This window comes from Macaca nemestrina, chromosome 14 (genome assembly GCF_043159975.1).
Source record: "Macaca nemestrina isolate mMacNem1 chromosome 14, mMacNem.hap1, whole genome shotgun sequence".
NCBI lineage: Eukaryota > Metazoa > Chordata > Mammalia > Primates > Cercopithecidae > Macaca > Macaca nemestrina.
In genome coordinates, this window is record NC_092138.1 from 65,039,526 (window position 1) to 65,055,031 (window position 15,506).

The window sequence follows — 15,506 nt, forward strand, 5'->3', positions numbered from 1 at the left end:
CGGGCGCTTCCGGCCGGAAGGGACTCCGCGGAGGGTGGAGGACCGAAGGGAAGTCCCGCCTCTACCGCCCCCCGGACGCTGCCGCCAACGTCGCCGCCGCCGCTGCCGCGCACCTAACCGGGACCCAGAGGGGCGGGCAGGTGAGGCCTGGGGGTCCTGATCCCTAGTGTCGACTATGCGAGGTGACGGGCGGCCGTGATCTTGGGCTGGGACGTGGAACTTTGAGGAAAGGAGGAGCGGAGGCCAGTTTGGCAACTCCGCGGGGGTGCCCAGGGAGAAGAACCCGGCGCACAGGGGCGGGGGTCCAGGGCCCAGAGCGACGTCCTCCCCCGGGCAGTACTGAGTCTTCAGCCGCCTCCCTGCCACCCGCTTACCCTTCCTATATCCAGGCGCTCCCTCGGGCACCACGGTGCTGACCACCCCTGTCCTCAGCCCTAGGTGCTCACCGCAACGCTCCTCCCTGTCACGGTGCTGACCTCCGCCCCACCTTGTTTCCTTCTAGATCTGATTCCGGAGCTGCCATGATTGAAGTGGTAGCAGAGCTGAGCCGGGGTCCTGTATTTTTGGCTGGGGAGGCGCTGGAGTGTGTAGTGACCGTCACCAACCCCCTTCCCCCCACGGCCACTTCTGCATCCAGGTGGGGATGCTGGCACTGAAGGTGGTGGCCCTTCTGGGAAGAAGCCAGAATTATCTCTGGGGCTGAGGCAGAGCTCAGGTTGTCCTGTAGCGACACTACCTCCTTTTGCTCATTGTGCTCTCATTGTAGGAGAGGGCTCTTTAACAGAAGATGTGGATGACATAGCTGTGCGCTTTCCTTCCCCTCCCCCTTTCCCCGTTTTACCCACAGTTTACTACTCTTTATGGTTTCTCTTTGGAGTTCTGGATTTCCTGATCACTAGGACAGTCATCTAACCTTGTTGGTTAAGACAGTGCGATAGGGAGCTTGGAAAAGCATTTGTGAGGTCGGGAACTACCTCGAATACCTCCTTTTCCTCTTCCCACAGTGAGGCCCTGGCCTGGGCCAGTGCTCAAATCCACTGCCAGTTCCATGCCAGTGAGAGTCGAGTAGCACTGCCTCCCCCTGACTCTAGTCAGCCAGATGTCCAGCCGGACAGCCAGACCGTCTTTCTGCCACACCGAGGTTAGAGAGGGGCATTTGCCTGGGAGAGGTGGGGTGTGGGGGGTGTGTGTGGAGGCATTGTCACCCATGGGTGAAGTTGTTAATTGTTCTTGTTCTTATAGTCCCTGTTGTGCTGGGAATGTTGGGGAGCATGACTATTTCTGTAGGGGTAGAAGACTATTCTCATTTCACAGCAGGGAAAGAGGGCCTGGCAGCTTTTCACTGTCTCCACTTGCCATGCTAGTCTTGTTCAGTACTGGACAATGGGTCATTAAATTAGTCATTCTTACCTTTTTCAGGTGAGAGGGGTCAGTGTATCCTTTCTACTCCACCAAAAATTCTATTCTGTGACCTGAGGCTAGATCCTGGAGAGTCCAAATCATGTGAGTGATTGTCCCCATCCCTGAATTGCCTTCTAAGCCTCCTGGAGGGAGAACTCCTCTGGTGCCTCTGGCTGCCCTGACAACTACTTCCCAACCAGACTCCTACAGTGAAGTGCTGCCCATAGAGGGACCACCCTCCTTTCGGGGTCAGTCAGTCAAGTACGTCTACAAACTGACCATTGGCTGCCAGCGTGTCAACTCCCCCATCACGTTACTCAGAGTCCCTCTGAGGGTTCTTGTGCTGACTGGTAAGCAAGGGCTCCTGGAGGGAAGGGCTGGGGAAGGACCTTGTCAAAGCAGAAATTGTCTTAGAGGACTTGCAAGAGGGGCTGCAGGGAAAGTTCCTGGTCTCAGTGATGGTGCTCGGGAGTTGGGAAGGAAGGGAGGGTTCTGGAGATAGAGATGTACACCTCAGCTCTGGCGCCCCTTACCTTCAGCCGTCTCACGTTGGAATGTAAAACCCTAACCTCTACTGTCATCTCTGTTCCCTCTCAGCGTTACCTCTCCACTCATTCTTTCTCTAGGCCTTCAGGATGTCCGGTTTCCCCAGGATGAGGCTGTAGCCCCATCCAGTCCATTCTTGGAGGAGGATGAAGGTGGGAAGAAGGATTCATGGCTAGCTGAGCTGGCTGGGGAGCGCCTAATGGCTGCCACATCCTGCCGCAGCCTCCGTGAGAATTCTTTCAGAATTGTCCTACCCCATCCTTCCCCTCATTGTATTCCCATCTCAGACAGTCTCCTAACCACCACACACTTCTGTGGATCCACTGATACCTCACACCTCCAATTATAAAGAAAAGCCCCACCTTTTGGCCTGTGGTGCCCAGTCCTAGACGTTCCCCAGTGTGTAGACTCCAGGCTTATAGTGTCCTATTCTCCCCAGATCTATATAATATCAGTGATGGCCGAGGGAAAGTTGGGACGTTTGGCATCTTCAAATCTGTGTACAGACTTGGCGAGGACGTGGTGGGGACCTTAAACTTAGGGGAAGGAACTGTAGCTTGTTTGCAGGTAAGAAGGGAACAGAGCTTCTTATCCGCTGGGTGCTGGAGTTGAAGGGCTAGGGTGGAAGGCCTGTAGAAAGAGGGGTGGCATGTAGAAGGGGATAGTGGGGTCATCCAGGGTCCCTTTGTAAAACAGCTTGAGGTTGGGCTGTCCTCTCACCTACAGACAGCACTTCCTGTTAGCACACATCTCTTGCTCCCAGTTTTCAGTCAGCTTACAGACCGAGGAGCGTGTACAGCCTGAGTACCAGCGGCGACGTGGGGCAGGGGGTGTCCCCTCTGTGTCACATGTGACTCATGCCCGGCACCAGGAATCCTGCCTGCATACAACCAGAACCAGCTTCTCCCTCCCAATCCCTCTCAGCTCCACCCCAGGCTTCTGTACAGCCATTGGTGAGACCCTCACTGTTACTGGAGAAGGGAGAAGGGGACAGTAAAATGCTGTGCTAAGGGGGGGTGTAATGCATCCTGATTCCTTATACACACTCCCAGACATACCCACATCTAGCCTCTGACCTTGAACAGTTTCTCAGACCTTCAGCCTCTTCCCGTTTCTTAGATGCACTGACCCCTAAACTCCTAACAGCTTGATAGAACTCCTTCCCAATGCCTACCTACTGGGAGCTTGTGATACACTGATTTTTGATTACTTCACACTACCTAGACTTCACTGCCTCACTCTTGGGTTGTTAGGTATTCTATTCTGCTATGTTAGGTATTCTTTTCATTCTGCTATCTTCAGCTGACATCTATGGGACTACCCAATTGCTTCAGAAAAACCCTTAATCACAGCTCCCTGCTCTGTGACTTTTGCCTGTCTTCCTGAATACAGATTGTTTTTTTCTCATTCACTAACTATATCCTGTCATTGGCCTTTACTCCCGCTGGCTTCTAATGCTTGTACCTTAATCTTTTTCTTCCGTAGTGTCCTTGAAGTGGAGATTGCATTTTGAATTTGTAACGTCCCGAGAACCAGGATTGGTACTCCTACCCCCTGTGGAACAGCCCGAACCTACCACCTGGACAGGTCCTGAACAAGTACCTGTAGACACCTTCAGCTGGGACCTCCCCATCAAGGTGCTGCCTACCAGCCCCACCCTGGCCTCATATGCTGCCCCAGGCCCTAGCACCAGCACCATAACCATCTGAAACTGGCCCACCCTGGCGCTAGTTCCTTGCGAATACTGAGAACTCAGCACCTGGACTCTAGTGGAACCCACTTTTTCCACCTGGGGTCCAATGTCGTGGACAGTGAGAGTCAGGCTTTCAGCTATAGCATTAATTTATTTATTCAGAATACATTGGCAGCTGCTAGTGGTTTCCCTGGAAGTGGCAGCAGCAGTGAGCAGTCAGCAGATGGGTGATCAGTTGAGTTTAGCTGGAGTGGGGAGCAGGAGCCCCAGGAACAGGGGTGTTGGCTGAGCCCCATTCTGGGTCAGGCCCTCCCCCTTTGCAGGGCAGCCGAGGGTCAGATTTTTGCACCAAGGAGAACTGGCAGGTTCCTGCCTCCTGACGTACCTCACACCCAGCCGGAAAGTCGATGGGATGCTGGGACCTGGGAAACCAAGGATGGGGGAAGGAATCAGCACAGTGAAAGGCTGCCTTTATCCCTGCCCACATGTTCCCTCTCTCACAGCTTTCTCCACTAGAGCCCCTTTCAGTGGCCCCTTGGTCCTCCTAAGCTCTCACCTACCATATGTGGGCCTTTTTGTTTTATAACAGGAGTATTTTCTCTCCAGGTACACCCCAACCTCCCCTGATTTATAGCCTGAGGCCTTATCTTTCACACTAGTGTTGGGCCCTTCATGTTCGGCCCATCTTGTACTGCTCTTCTCTTCATTCTTACATCACAGCAATCTAGTCCCTCCCTGGTCATCCCTCAGTCATTCACATCAGAGTCATTCTCTCTGGCTATCTTTGGTCACTCACGTGTCACAGCAGCCCACACCAACAGGATGCAGACAGGTGCAATGGAAACAGTCCTTGCGGAGCCAAGACTCACCCAGGGTGAAATATTTCCCCTCATAGTGACAGGGGGCTAGGGAAGAACGGAAAATGTTAGTGGGTGTAGGAGTGGGCAGAGTCTCTTCAGGTCTGGGGTGGAGACGGTAAGTACATACTATATCCGTATTTAGTTTGTCTTTCCTCTTTCACAGCTGAAGGGAGCCTGGGTATTTTGACATGGGATCATCTCTAAGGCCCCGTCCTCCCTGTGCCCTCTCTGCTGCTCCTTCATTCCTAATGCCTCACCCCACTTTACCTTGAGCTTGGAAGTAGCACTTGCTGTAGACTCCTGGGTGCTGGAGGAGTAGAGACATCACCAAGCAGACGATCCCCCAGCCTCCTAGGATCCCCTTGGCCTGTCCAGCCCAGAGCATCCTCAGGGCCATTACTGCTGCACAGCCCTCTCGGACCCTTCTTGGCCTCTGCTCAGCTACTCTGGTCTTGACTCCTTGACTTTGCTTTGCGTTGCTCCTTGAGTCTTAGTTTCTTTCTTTCTCCCCTGGGCTCCTGTCTCACACTATCTCCCTGCCCTCTGCTCTCACAGGCTGGGGATGTTTATAAAGTGAGGACCCTGGCCCCCTGCTGAGTAGAGCTGGAAAAGCTGTAACTCTGTTTCCTGAGGTGAGGGCATGAAAACAAGAGGTCTAGCTTTAACAAGCTGTGAGAGCTGATTCATGCCCCGGCACAGCTAGAGGGAGGGAGGTGGCCATGGAGCGGGCACTGGACTGGGCACTTCCCCAGCAAGGAGGCAGGAGGGGTGAGGGCCCCCAGGTGGTCCCCAGATCTCTTCCCTGACCTGGAGAGAAGGAAGCATTCCACCTTCCCCCTTTCTCCCCCACTGCCACCACCAGGGGTGTGTACGCTGGGATCCCTGCCTGGACCGGAGGGAGGCATTTCCTGGGGATGGTTAATCCTGTGCCCCAGCCAAACCCAGGAGCTGCAATAGGGTGCGACGGCCAGAGGCTCCAGGAGAGTGAGCAGGCACCTGGAATGGAGACTGTGTTTCTCTCAGATCCTGGGGCAGGGTTTCCCTAATGTATCCAAGAAATAGGGCTGCCCCTCAGAGATGGTGGGGAGGGTCTCTTTTCCTCAGGCATTCCAGAGGTGAACTGTCCATTGCTTATCACCCTCAAACATACAGCAGATGTGGGATCACCCCACCTCTAGGGATGGTTCTTTCCCCCTTTCAAAAAGGAACATCGCTATGTGCCCTGATAGGATGAATCACTCCAGGTTCACAGAGGTGTCCTCTCTTTCCTCCCATATGTAATAAGTGTGGTTTTTAGGAATTTATCATTTGGCATCCTCTGAGTTTCCCACAGGTTCTGGAGGAGCCCAGGATGCATGATTGAGAGCATAGGCTGCAGAGACAATCTTCTTGGATTCAGATCCTGACTCTACTTAGCTATGTAACCTGGTCAGATTACTTCACCTCTCTGAGCCTGTTTCCTCATCTATAAATTGGGGATAGTAATGCCAACTCATCGGGCTGTTATGAGGATTAAATGAGATAATGCATGCAGTGCTCTTATCACCATCTCTGGTACGTAAGCATCAGGAAATAGCAGTTGCTGTGATTGGGGTTAAAGCTCAGAGGCAAAATGGGTGACATCCTTTTCTTTGAATGACATTAAGCAGTTTGTGCATAGCTGAGGGCTTCTGTTGGGGATGGCTGTCTCCTGGCATAGACCTCTGCCCCTTTCACACTCATGCTCCATGTTAGCAGTCCCCAACCTTTTTGGTACCAGGGACCGGTTTTGTGGAAAACAATTTTTCCAGCAGTGGATAGAGGGGGATAGCAGTGAGGGGATGATTTTGGGGTGAAACTGTTCCACCTCAGATCATCAGGCATTAGATTCTCATAAGGAGCGGGCAGCCTAGATCCCTTGCATGTGGAGTTCACAGTGGGGTTTGCACTTCTCTGAGAATCTAATGCCCCTGCTGATCTGCCGGGAGGAGGAGCTCAGGCGGTAATGCTCACTCGTTCGTGGACCATGTCCTGCTTTGTGCTCCCGCTTCCTAACAGGCCACAGACTGGTACTGGTCTGTGACCTGGGGGATGGAGACCCCTGCTCCATGTCACCTTTCCCACCTCTTTCAAAAACAGGTACCTCCAGGAGCATTTTGGTTTTGGCCCTTGTATTGACTTCTGAATGTCTAGTTTGAAAAACTGTTCCCAATAAGCCTTCTTCCCCCAGATCTGCACCCTTATCTCTACCATGGGACAAGGTGTCCTTTTAAGTCTCCTGCTTTTTCTCACTGGGATTCGGATCCATTTCTTCCCATCTCTGCTCATGTGAACTCTCCAGTTCTTTCTCACCACTCTCCTGCTAGCCATCTCTTTGGCACTAAAGGCCCTGGTCAAACTGGATTTCTTTCATTTTCCATACTTCAAAGACCCATGTTCCACGTATTCCCCATAAGGACAATTTCTTTGGCGTTTATTTGATTTTTCTAAGTTTTCAGTCCCGTTTACTCCAAGACTCACTTCCTGCCACCTAGTGCATCAGATACAACTTCCCGCTGACTTTTCAAGGGGGGCCGCCCTACCTGTCATCTCTTCATTGTTCAGAAATGACTGTGTCAGTGCACCTCATACTGCCTTCCTGTCCTCTTCCAAGGAGACAGCTAAGGTGGATGGAGATGCAGAATGGACCTCACGTTCGCCCTAGTCAGGACTGATGCCCTTTCTGTTTCAGAGGAGTGCCAAGAAAAAACTCACAGTTGCACAGCAGGGTGCTGTGAGGTCGGCTGCAGTGTGGGAGGCACGGCCTGGGCCTGCTCTCTGGGCGGGAGCAGGTGGATTCGAAGGCCTGTCTAGCACGAGGACCCAAAGGTCTTGTCAGTGGCCAGTAGCTCTGCCGCCTTTCCCAGAGAGGGGGTCCAGTGGACACCTTGGAAGGAGGCTGGACTGTGGGCCATCTTCTGCAAGCTAGAGCCAGCCCAATAGGGGGCGGACGTGAGTGGGTAGCAGGGGCGCATGAAGGTGGGGGTGATGCTGAAGGGGAAGGGAGCCCTAGTGGGGATTGGTGCGTGTGCAGAAACGGGGACAGAAGTGAGGGTTCATCGCCTGTAACGAAGATGAGGTAGGCATACAGGGGCTTCTGGAAAGCTAGAGGCTGGGCTGAGCCAGGAGTCCTCTCCCAGAAGTTGGGGGGCGGCGCAGAGGTGTGGGTCGAGCCCGCATGCATGCCTGATGGGGAGGGGGTGAGTCGTTGAGGACCAGGCCCGCTGGGTCCCCGGGGCTCGGTGGCTGGCGCGCAGGGCCCGGAGGGGGCGGCTGGCGAGCACCGCACGCATGGGGACAAGGAAAACATCCGCCGGAGGCCCGGCCGGGCGGCGCTCCAGCCTCGGGGCAGGTGCGCGGCGAGGAAGTGAGAGTATTCCGGCCCCACCCCCAACCCCGGCGGCCCTCCGGTGAGTCACCGCCGACCCCCGCCGCCGGAGGGAGGGGAGCTGCGGGCCAGAGCCCCGGAGGGTTTCTGGGAGCAGAGGGTCCCTTAGTGGGCTTCTGTCCTGATGTCGCTACGGGCGCGAAACGGACACTGAACACAGTCTGACTGAATGGAGGCAGGTGGGGAGGGATCCCTTGGGAGAACTTGGCGGACCGAGAGCAGACCCCAGGGCAAGGAGGAGCCCCCGAGGAGGAAAGGGGAAACCGGCAGATGGCGAGGCCCAGAAAGGGCAGGGGAGCCGGGTTGATTGGGGTGACAGAGGAAGGAAACACGCCAAGTTAGGCCTGGGAGAACTGAGGGACCTGAGGAGGGAGGAGGGAGACCAACATCAGGTGGGAAGGTGGAAATGGCTAAACCCCAGGCATCAGGTCTGTCCAGAGGCTGGCGTAGACAGTGAAGGGTAGGTTTTAGGGGGTAGGGGGAGTTATGATTATTTGGGTACATTTTGGGATTATTTGGTCTCATAGGTAGAAGGGAGCCTGCTGGTCTCGTGTAACGGATGGTTTAAAAGCAAGGTTGTCTGCGTCTTGGATTACTGTCTGCCATTCAGCCTTTGCCAAAAAATTTGGCACTGATCTGCACATTTTTATAGTCATTTAAAATTGTATGACTCTATTTGTCAAACGATTTAGGTAATTTTGGATTTTTAAAAAATAAAAAATTTAAAAATAAAAATAGAAGAGTTGCACAATCTAATTCAATATTTGACTTAAAACCCAAAGTGAGGCTCTCAGATTAATAATATGGTGTTGAGCCTTTTTCTTGTTTGACTTTTCTGCCATTTTCCCCTCACTGACTTGATTGAATTCTTTGTGACTGATGCCTCAGTTTTTCTGGATCAGTAGTGCTGCACTTCCACTTTTCCTCTCCCTCATTTTACTGTCTTTATTTTTAACCTTTTTTCTGTGTAGCCCTCTAACAGGCCCTATACATTTTGAACCAAGTAAAACATTTCTTGGAATGGGAGCCTTGGACTACAGTATACAAAGACAAACAACTCACAGTTTTAGCATATATGTTAGGCTACTATCTTCTGTGGATGTGTATGTAACTATACAGTTTCTGTATTTATCCTGTGGCTGACAGAAAAAGTTAAAGCTGTTTAATTCACCATAGTATTTCTACAACACAGCAATTTATTAGCCTGACTTCTCTTCTAAAATCAACACTAAAATGGTATTTTGTATTTGTCTCAGAGACACTAATTCTGTCATGATCCTTATGATCTGTGTTGGGCCAAAGGCGATTACTTTATAAATTATAAAGAACCTTAAACTCTGCATTGCCTTTGGTCCCAAACAAGCAAATCTGGGTCAATTAATAATAACAAAAAAAAAAAAAGAAAAATGTCTTGCTTTGGGCCCTGTTGCTTTCTCCCATGCTGTTTTAGCCCCAGCCCTACCCTATTCCCAGTGGCCTTTGCCTTCATTCCTTCTTTGCTCTGCTGGGCATCTTGAGAGGAAAACTTCACACTAACTTCCTCTACTATAAATTCTCTCCCTTCTCTCAACTCTACACTTCTCTTCGCCAACATACACCATTACTGCTTCACTGATTTTTTTTTTAAAGCCCCACAGTCCTTTCTGGCTCTTTTCCACCTTTAACACTCTTATGTTGAAATCCTCCCTTTTCCTCCTTTCTCTTTAGTAAGACCTCAGATTTTTTTAAAAGCTAGGCTTGATTGTTTATTCTGTATGGTCCACTTCTGCCTTCCTTCCTCTTCTATTACCCTTTTCTTATTCTAGACTGTTTTTAAACTCAGTTATGCTTGCTTTCACCAAAACCTTAAACTTTCCTGTGATTAGAAAAAGATGCTTATGTTTCCATTACTTTTCCTACAATAAAACACATTCTCAAATTCATATCCACTTCAAACTCTCCCAACGTTTTGCATCCAGAAGCATAAAGTGGCCATTATTGTGAAGTCTACTGAGTGACCATTTAAGCTTGGTGTTATGCCAGACACTGTATAGTTAATTTCATAATCCTGGTGCCAGTTTTCTAAATTATTACAGACAATAGATGATGGGCCGGGCACAGTGGCTCACACCTGTAATCCCAACACTTGGGGAGGCCAAGGCAGGCAGATTGCTTGAGACCAGGAGTACAAGACCAGCCAGGCCAACATGGTGAAACCCTGTCTCTAAAAATACAAAAATTAACTGGGCGTGGTGGCGCATGCCTGTAATCCCAGCTATTCCGGAGGCTGGGATGGGAGAATCACTGAAACCTAGGAGGCTGAGGCTCCAGTGAGCCAAGATTGCACCACTGCACTGCACTTCAGCCTGGGTGACAGAGTGAGACCCTGTCTCCAGAAAAAAAAAAAAAAAAAAATTCTTTGATATGCAATTGCTTCTCCACTTTCCCTTCCCTCTCATGATCTCTGCTCAGTAAAACCAAGGTGCAGTTTCTGAATCCACCTATCTTGGGGGTGATTAGGAGTAGAGGGTTGTAAATACCTAGAATTTTTTTCCTTTCTGATATAATTCTTGACCTCCTTCTAGAAGTCCTGTTGTCTTTGCCGTAGAATTTTTATTTAAGCATTCTTTTGCAGAAGAATCTCTAATGTCCTTTTTTCATCCAGATTTACACTTGACAAATCCTAAAGCTACTTCTACACAGTTCCTTTATCCATTTTTCCTTTTTTGTGCCTATGTTATTTTTCATGGGTTTATCATCTCTTTACAAATGGGCTGCATTCACTGAGGGGCAGCATTGATTTCCCGCTGCTGTCACCCAGTGCCTCAGCCTCTCTTGATTCTTTTTTTGGTTCACCCTTGTTTCCCGTACTTACTTTCCTTTATTGTCTGTTCTAATCTTCTCCATATCTATCTGTTTAATGAAATTCACTATTTTGAAAAAGATTTCTGGGGTCTCAAAAGTTTTTCAGGGGATCTCACATAAGTCTCTGCATTGTGACCTAAACTGTGTAGCATTGATTTCCAATAGATTGAGGCTAATGGGCGAGGGGAGGGGGTGGTTGTTGGGAGAGTGGAATATTCTCATGCACAGAGTTTCTCAGCTGTGACACTGTTAACATTTTGGAGGATAATCCTTCGTTGTGGGGTGCTGTCCTGTGCGCATTGTAGGATGCTCAGCAGCTACTCAGTAGATGCCAGTGATACTATCTCAGTTGTGACAACCAAAATGTCTCCAAATCCTGCCAAATGTTCCTGGAAGACAAAATATGCCCTCTACCCGAGTGTTGAGAATTACTGTGCTAGAATATCAGCTTTTTGAAATTGATTAAATGGTTATACTTTCTCTTCCTAACTGCTGATTTGTAGCTGGAGTTTTAAAAGTGTGGTCTTTGACTTACTTGGTAGGTGGTAGCTTCTTAAAATTGCAGGTTCCTGAGCGTATCCTAGACCTACTGAATCAGAAATGCTGAAGGTAGAACCCAGATCTGATTTTTACAAGACACTACCTTCCCACCCCCAACCAGGTAATTCTTCTGCCCTAGGCTTGACCCTCCTATGGCATAACTGCTGCATTATCTACATTTTTTTTCCCTGCAAGTCTTCCTGGTGTTCCAGCTTTGCTTCCGCTTTTGGCCCCATGATGCCAACACAAATAAGGAGGCCTCAGGTTACCAAGACAACTGGAGCACAGGAAACCGTAAAGGCTCAGTGTTCCCACAGGCATCACGGACTGTGGCTATGCTGGCTTGCTTTCTCCTTAGGGACTCAGTCATACTTCCTTTTCCCTATCCCCCAAACTACCCAGACTGGCAGATACTGAGGCCCAAGCCACAGATCCTGATTTCACAGACCTGGTAGTAGATTTATGGGGTGGGTGGGATAGGGAATGGTGAATGAAGCTTTCCTTCTAGCATTGATATTTCATGGCATTTTGGTGATAACTGAATTTGTAATCATGAGAACTACATTTCCCTGGGAGTTGGTTGTTAGATGCAAGCTTTGAAATCAGGATGCTTCTCTTTATTTATGTTATTTATGCCTACTTCACTGGACCTTGAGTCTTAGATGTTTTTGCATCCCTAGCTAAATTTCTTTACAATTTGCTTTGGGCCAAAAGGTTTGGCAATCTACTTCTAATACACTGGAAGCAGCTAATGTTTAGCAAGAAAACAATATTTTTAGGGCCAGGTGCAGTGGTTCATGCCTGTAATCCCAGCACTTTGGGAACATGAGGCAGGTGGATTGCTTGAGTCCAGGAGTTCAAGACCTGCCTGGGTAACATGACAAAACCCTGTCTTTACAAAAAAGAATACAGAAATTAGCCAGGTGTGGTGGTGCACTCCTGTAGTCTCAGCTACTCGGGAGCCTCAGGTGAGAGAATCACTTGAGCCTGGGAGGTCAGTGCTGCAGTGGGCCATGATTGTGCCACTACACTTCAGCCTGGGTGACAGAGCAAGACCCTGTCTAAACAACAACAGCAACAACAACAACAAAAACAAATAATGAATTTGGGTTCTGTTTACACTTATCAAAGGTAGTCTTTTTTTTTTTTTTTTTTTTTTTTTTTTGAGACGGAGTCTCGCTTTGTCGCCCAGGCTGGAGTGCAGTGGCCGGATCTTAGCTCACTGCAAGCTCCGCCTCCTGGGTTTACGCCATTCTCTTGCCTCAGCCTCCCGAGTAGCTGGGACTACAGGCACCCGCCACCTCGCCTGGCTAGTTTTTTGTATTTTTTAGTAGAGACGGGGTTTCACCTTGTTAGCCAGGATGGTCTCGATCTCCTGACCTCGTGATCCGCCCGTCTCGGCCTCCCAAAGTGCTGGGATTAACAGGCTTGAGCCACCGTGCCCAGCCAGCTAGTCATTTTTTAAAGGAGGATCATCTGGCTTGATTAATTAAGTCTCTTTAAAGCCATGAATAAATGAAAACCTACTTGCGCTTAGATGCTTAAAAATACTGACTCAGGCTGGGCGTGGTGGCTCACACCTGTAATCCTAGCACTTTGGGAAGCCAAGGCAGGCAGATCACTTGGGGTCAAGAGTTCGAGACCAGCCTGGTCAACATGGTGAAACCCCCATCTCTACCAAAAATACAAAAAAGTAACCAGACATGGTGGCACATGCCTGTAATCCCAGCTGATGCAGGAGAATCACTTGAACCTGAGATGGAGGTTGCAGTGAGCTGAGATCAGTGTGAGATTCTGTTTAAAAAAAAAAAAAAATCCGACTTGATCCAAAACAGGAGCAGGCTGCCTCCCTGGGACATTCATGCCATGCCAGAGCAAGGGAGAATACAGGGAAATAAGGCAGATGTGATAGCTCTCCTCAAACAATTGAAGGACTGTCATGATGAAGAAGCGATTAGATTTACTTGGTTTAGTTCCAGAAGATAAAGAACTTATTTAGTGATGGGGGACAAGCTTTGGCTTGATAAGGAGAACTTCTGACTCATTTGCGGACCCCGAAGTGGAATGAGCTGAATTGTTAGGCAGTAAATTGTGTCCATATTGTTTATATACGGGTTAGATGACTGTTTGCACAAGGGTTAGATAAGGTTTTAGACATTAAATTGGGTTCAACCTGCAAGAAGAAGCAGGCAGATTTAGGAAAAGTCAATTCGCCCTTTCTGTCATGTGATTCTGTGGCACTATTAAATTCATTGTTACTTTTCTAGGCACCTCTGTCAATTTTACCCCCTTAAGTAAGTGATAATAGAGTTGATAGTAAAGTCTTTAGAGATTTCTCAAACTTTGTTCCTCAGCCCTCTGGAGATTTCTGAAGGATGCCTCAGAAGTGGCTGACAAGGTTGAAATGAAGGCTAGCTGAGGCTCTGAGCCCTTTACCTATGCTTCAACCAGAACAATCTTGCTTTTATTTGTTTTACAAATTAAATGTACTGGCTTCCTTGAAGATTTTCTTTTTAACTGAAAAAAAAAAAATAGTTCTGCTGTTAAAGAAAAAAAAAAGTTAAAGGCTCTGATATTTCAAGATGTTCCTTTTATTGACAGGGAAACTGAGATATGGAAGAAGGGTCTTGCCAAAGGTCACACAGCTAGTAAATTTCAGAGCTGGGACTCAAATCTAGCTGTTCTAGTTCAAATCTTTTGTTTCCTCCGCTCTACAAGTCTGCCTTGTTAGAATTCAGTAAAAGCTTCTCTCCATTCTACTGGCCACCACTGTAATCCAGAATCTCATTTCTTCTAATCTACTATTCTGTATTAGCCACTTAACTAGTCTCCTTGCTGTCTAATTCAATTCTATTTTATATATACTGTTGCCATTTTATTCTTCTTGTAACATTGTTTTCATCCTGAGATTTCCCTGTTTAAGAACCTTCTCCCTATCTCTTATAAGAACTTTTCAGGCTAGCCTTGTGTTAGCATTCTTTAGGATCCTCATTGTTCAGCTGAATGTGAGCCTAAATCCATCCTATTATGAGTAATTAATGGGCTATATAATAGTGAGATTAACTGAGTTCCTCCCTATTCCTAGACTTCACCTTTGGCAGGATTTTCATGTGTACGGTTTTAATCAGGCATGACAAGAAGATACAAAAGAAATAGAAAATCACAGCCTATAAAAAGCAAGTTACATAATAATACCAATAATATAATCCTATTTATATCTCACATGCATGCATTTTTTAAAACAAGAATGAATATATAGAAATTGCCTGGAAGAAAACACATTAGGCTGGGCGCAGTGGCTCATGCCTGTAATCCCAGCACGTTGGGAGGCCAAGGCAAACAGATCACCTGAGGTCAGGAGTTTGAGACCAGCCTGGCCAACATGGCGAAACCCTGTCTCTACTAAAAATGCAAAAATTAGCCGAGTGTGTTGGTGTATGCCTGTTATCCTAGCTGCTTGGGAGGCTGAGGCAGGAGAATTGCTTGAACCTGGGAGATGGAGATTGCAGTGAGTCAAGATCTTGCCACTGCACTCTAGTTTGGGCAACAGAGCAAGACTCCATCTCAAAAAAAAAAAAAAAAAAAGAGAAAACACATCAGACTGATGACAGACATTAACTGATAAGAGAGATTGAGAAAGGAGAGGAGGTGAGGAAGAGAGACTTCCTTTTTTTACTCAGGAGGCTGAGGTGGGAGGACGGCTTGAGGCTAGGAGCTTGAGGCTATAGTGAGCCATGATCATGCCACCACACTCAGCCTGGGAAACAGTGAGACTCTGTCTCAAAAATAAAATAAAATAAAATAAAATGAAAAGAAGAAGAAAGAAGAAAAAAGAAAAGAAGAAAAGTGTTTAGTTTTCCCTCAATGGAAAAAGGTTAATTTTAATTCTTATTGCTTGGTCTGATTTTTTAAAATTTGACTTAAGCTAATGATGAGAAGTGTGCATATTCACACTCTTTAACTTCTGTGAATTGAATAAGAAATTAACCTCCATTTCCACTGATAGAGAACTCGTTCTTCTGGTATGTTTCAGAAGGCTAATGGAGCAAGGATAACCTTATATTACCAATGGGCTGCTTAATCTCTATAATGATTTGTTGGCCAGCTACTATTGATAACAAAAAATACTTTTAAATAACCGTTTCAAAATACTTTTTTCAACTTTATTGAAATATAATTTATATACAAGAAGATGTACCCATTTAAAATGTACAAT

The 15,506-nt window shown here is 48.0% G+C and overlaps 2 protein-coding genes across 4 annotated transcripts; one reads left to right on the forward strand and one right to left on the reverse strand.

Annotated features, from left to right (window-relative positions):
- The first annotated feature begins 13 nt into the window (after positions 1-13).
- On the forward strand, positions 14-14,882 carry LOC105485742 (RGP1 homolog, RAB6A GEF complex partner 1). 3 transcript variants are annotated; one of them, XM_011748201.3, is made up of 9 exons: positions 14-140; positions 503-637; positions 1,005-1,141; positions 1,420-1,503; positions 1,602-1,751; positions 2,028-2,174; positions 2,387-2,514; positions 2,711-2,900; positions 3,433-14,882. In XM_011748201.3, the coding sequence occupies exons 2-9, from the start codon at positions 522-524 to the stop codon at positions 3,654-3,656; spliced, it is 1,176 nt and encodes a 391-aa protein (XP_011746503.1). In that variant the 5' UTR covers positions 14-140; positions 503-521; the 3' UTR covers positions 3,657-14,882. The 3 variants fall into 3 exon arrangements, with proteins under 3 accessions (XP_011746503.1, XP_011746505.1, XP_011746504.1); XM_011748203.2 differs by lacking the exons at positions 503-637; positions 1,420-1,503 and having other exon boundaries at positions 27-140; positions 1,541-1,751; XM_011748202.2 differs by lacking the exons at positions 14-140; positions 1,420-1,503 and having other exon boundaries at positions 504-637; positions 1,541-1,751.
- Positions 3,848-4,897, reverse strand: MSM (microseminoprotein, prostate associated). The gene is made up of 3 exons (XM_011748200.3): positions 4,768-4,897; positions 4,437-4,545; positions 3,848-4,062 (listed from the first exon to the last, which is right to left on the reverse strand). Exons 1-3 carry the CDS (start codon positions 4,895-4,897, stop codon positions 3,882-3,884), a joined length of 420 nt encoding a protein of 139 aa, XP_011746502.1. The 3' UTR covers positions 3,848-3,881.
- Positions 14,883-15,506: the final 624 nt, after the last annotated feature.

Bases quoted from the DNA above. Each gene is read 5' to 3' on its own strand.
- MSM (XM_011748200.3), bottom strand. From the start codon at position 4,897: ATGGCCCTGAGGATGCTCTGGGCTGGACAGGCCAAGGGGATCCTAGGA. The intron at 4,546-4,767 runs GTAAAGTGGGGT...GTTCTTCCCTAG, and splicing joins GTGCTACTTCCAAGCTCAAG to CCCCCTGTCACTATGAGGGG. The intron at 4,063-4,436 runs GTGAGTGACCAA...TTGGTTTCCCAG, and splicing joins GGTGTGGGCTGCTGTGACAC to GTCCCAGCATCCCATCGACT.
- LOC105485742 (XM_011748201.3), top strand. From the start codon at position 522: ATGATTGAAGTGGTAGCAGAGCTGAGCCGGGGTCCTGTATTTTTGGCT. The intron at 1,504-1,601 runs GTGAGTGATTGT...CTTCCCAACCAG, and splicing joins TCCTGGAGAGTCCAAATCAT to ACTCCTACAGTGAAGTGCTG. The intron at 2,901-3,432 runs GTGAGACCCTCA...TTTCTTCCGTAG, and splicing joins AGGCTTCTGTACAGCCATTG to TGTCCTTGAAGTGGAGATTG.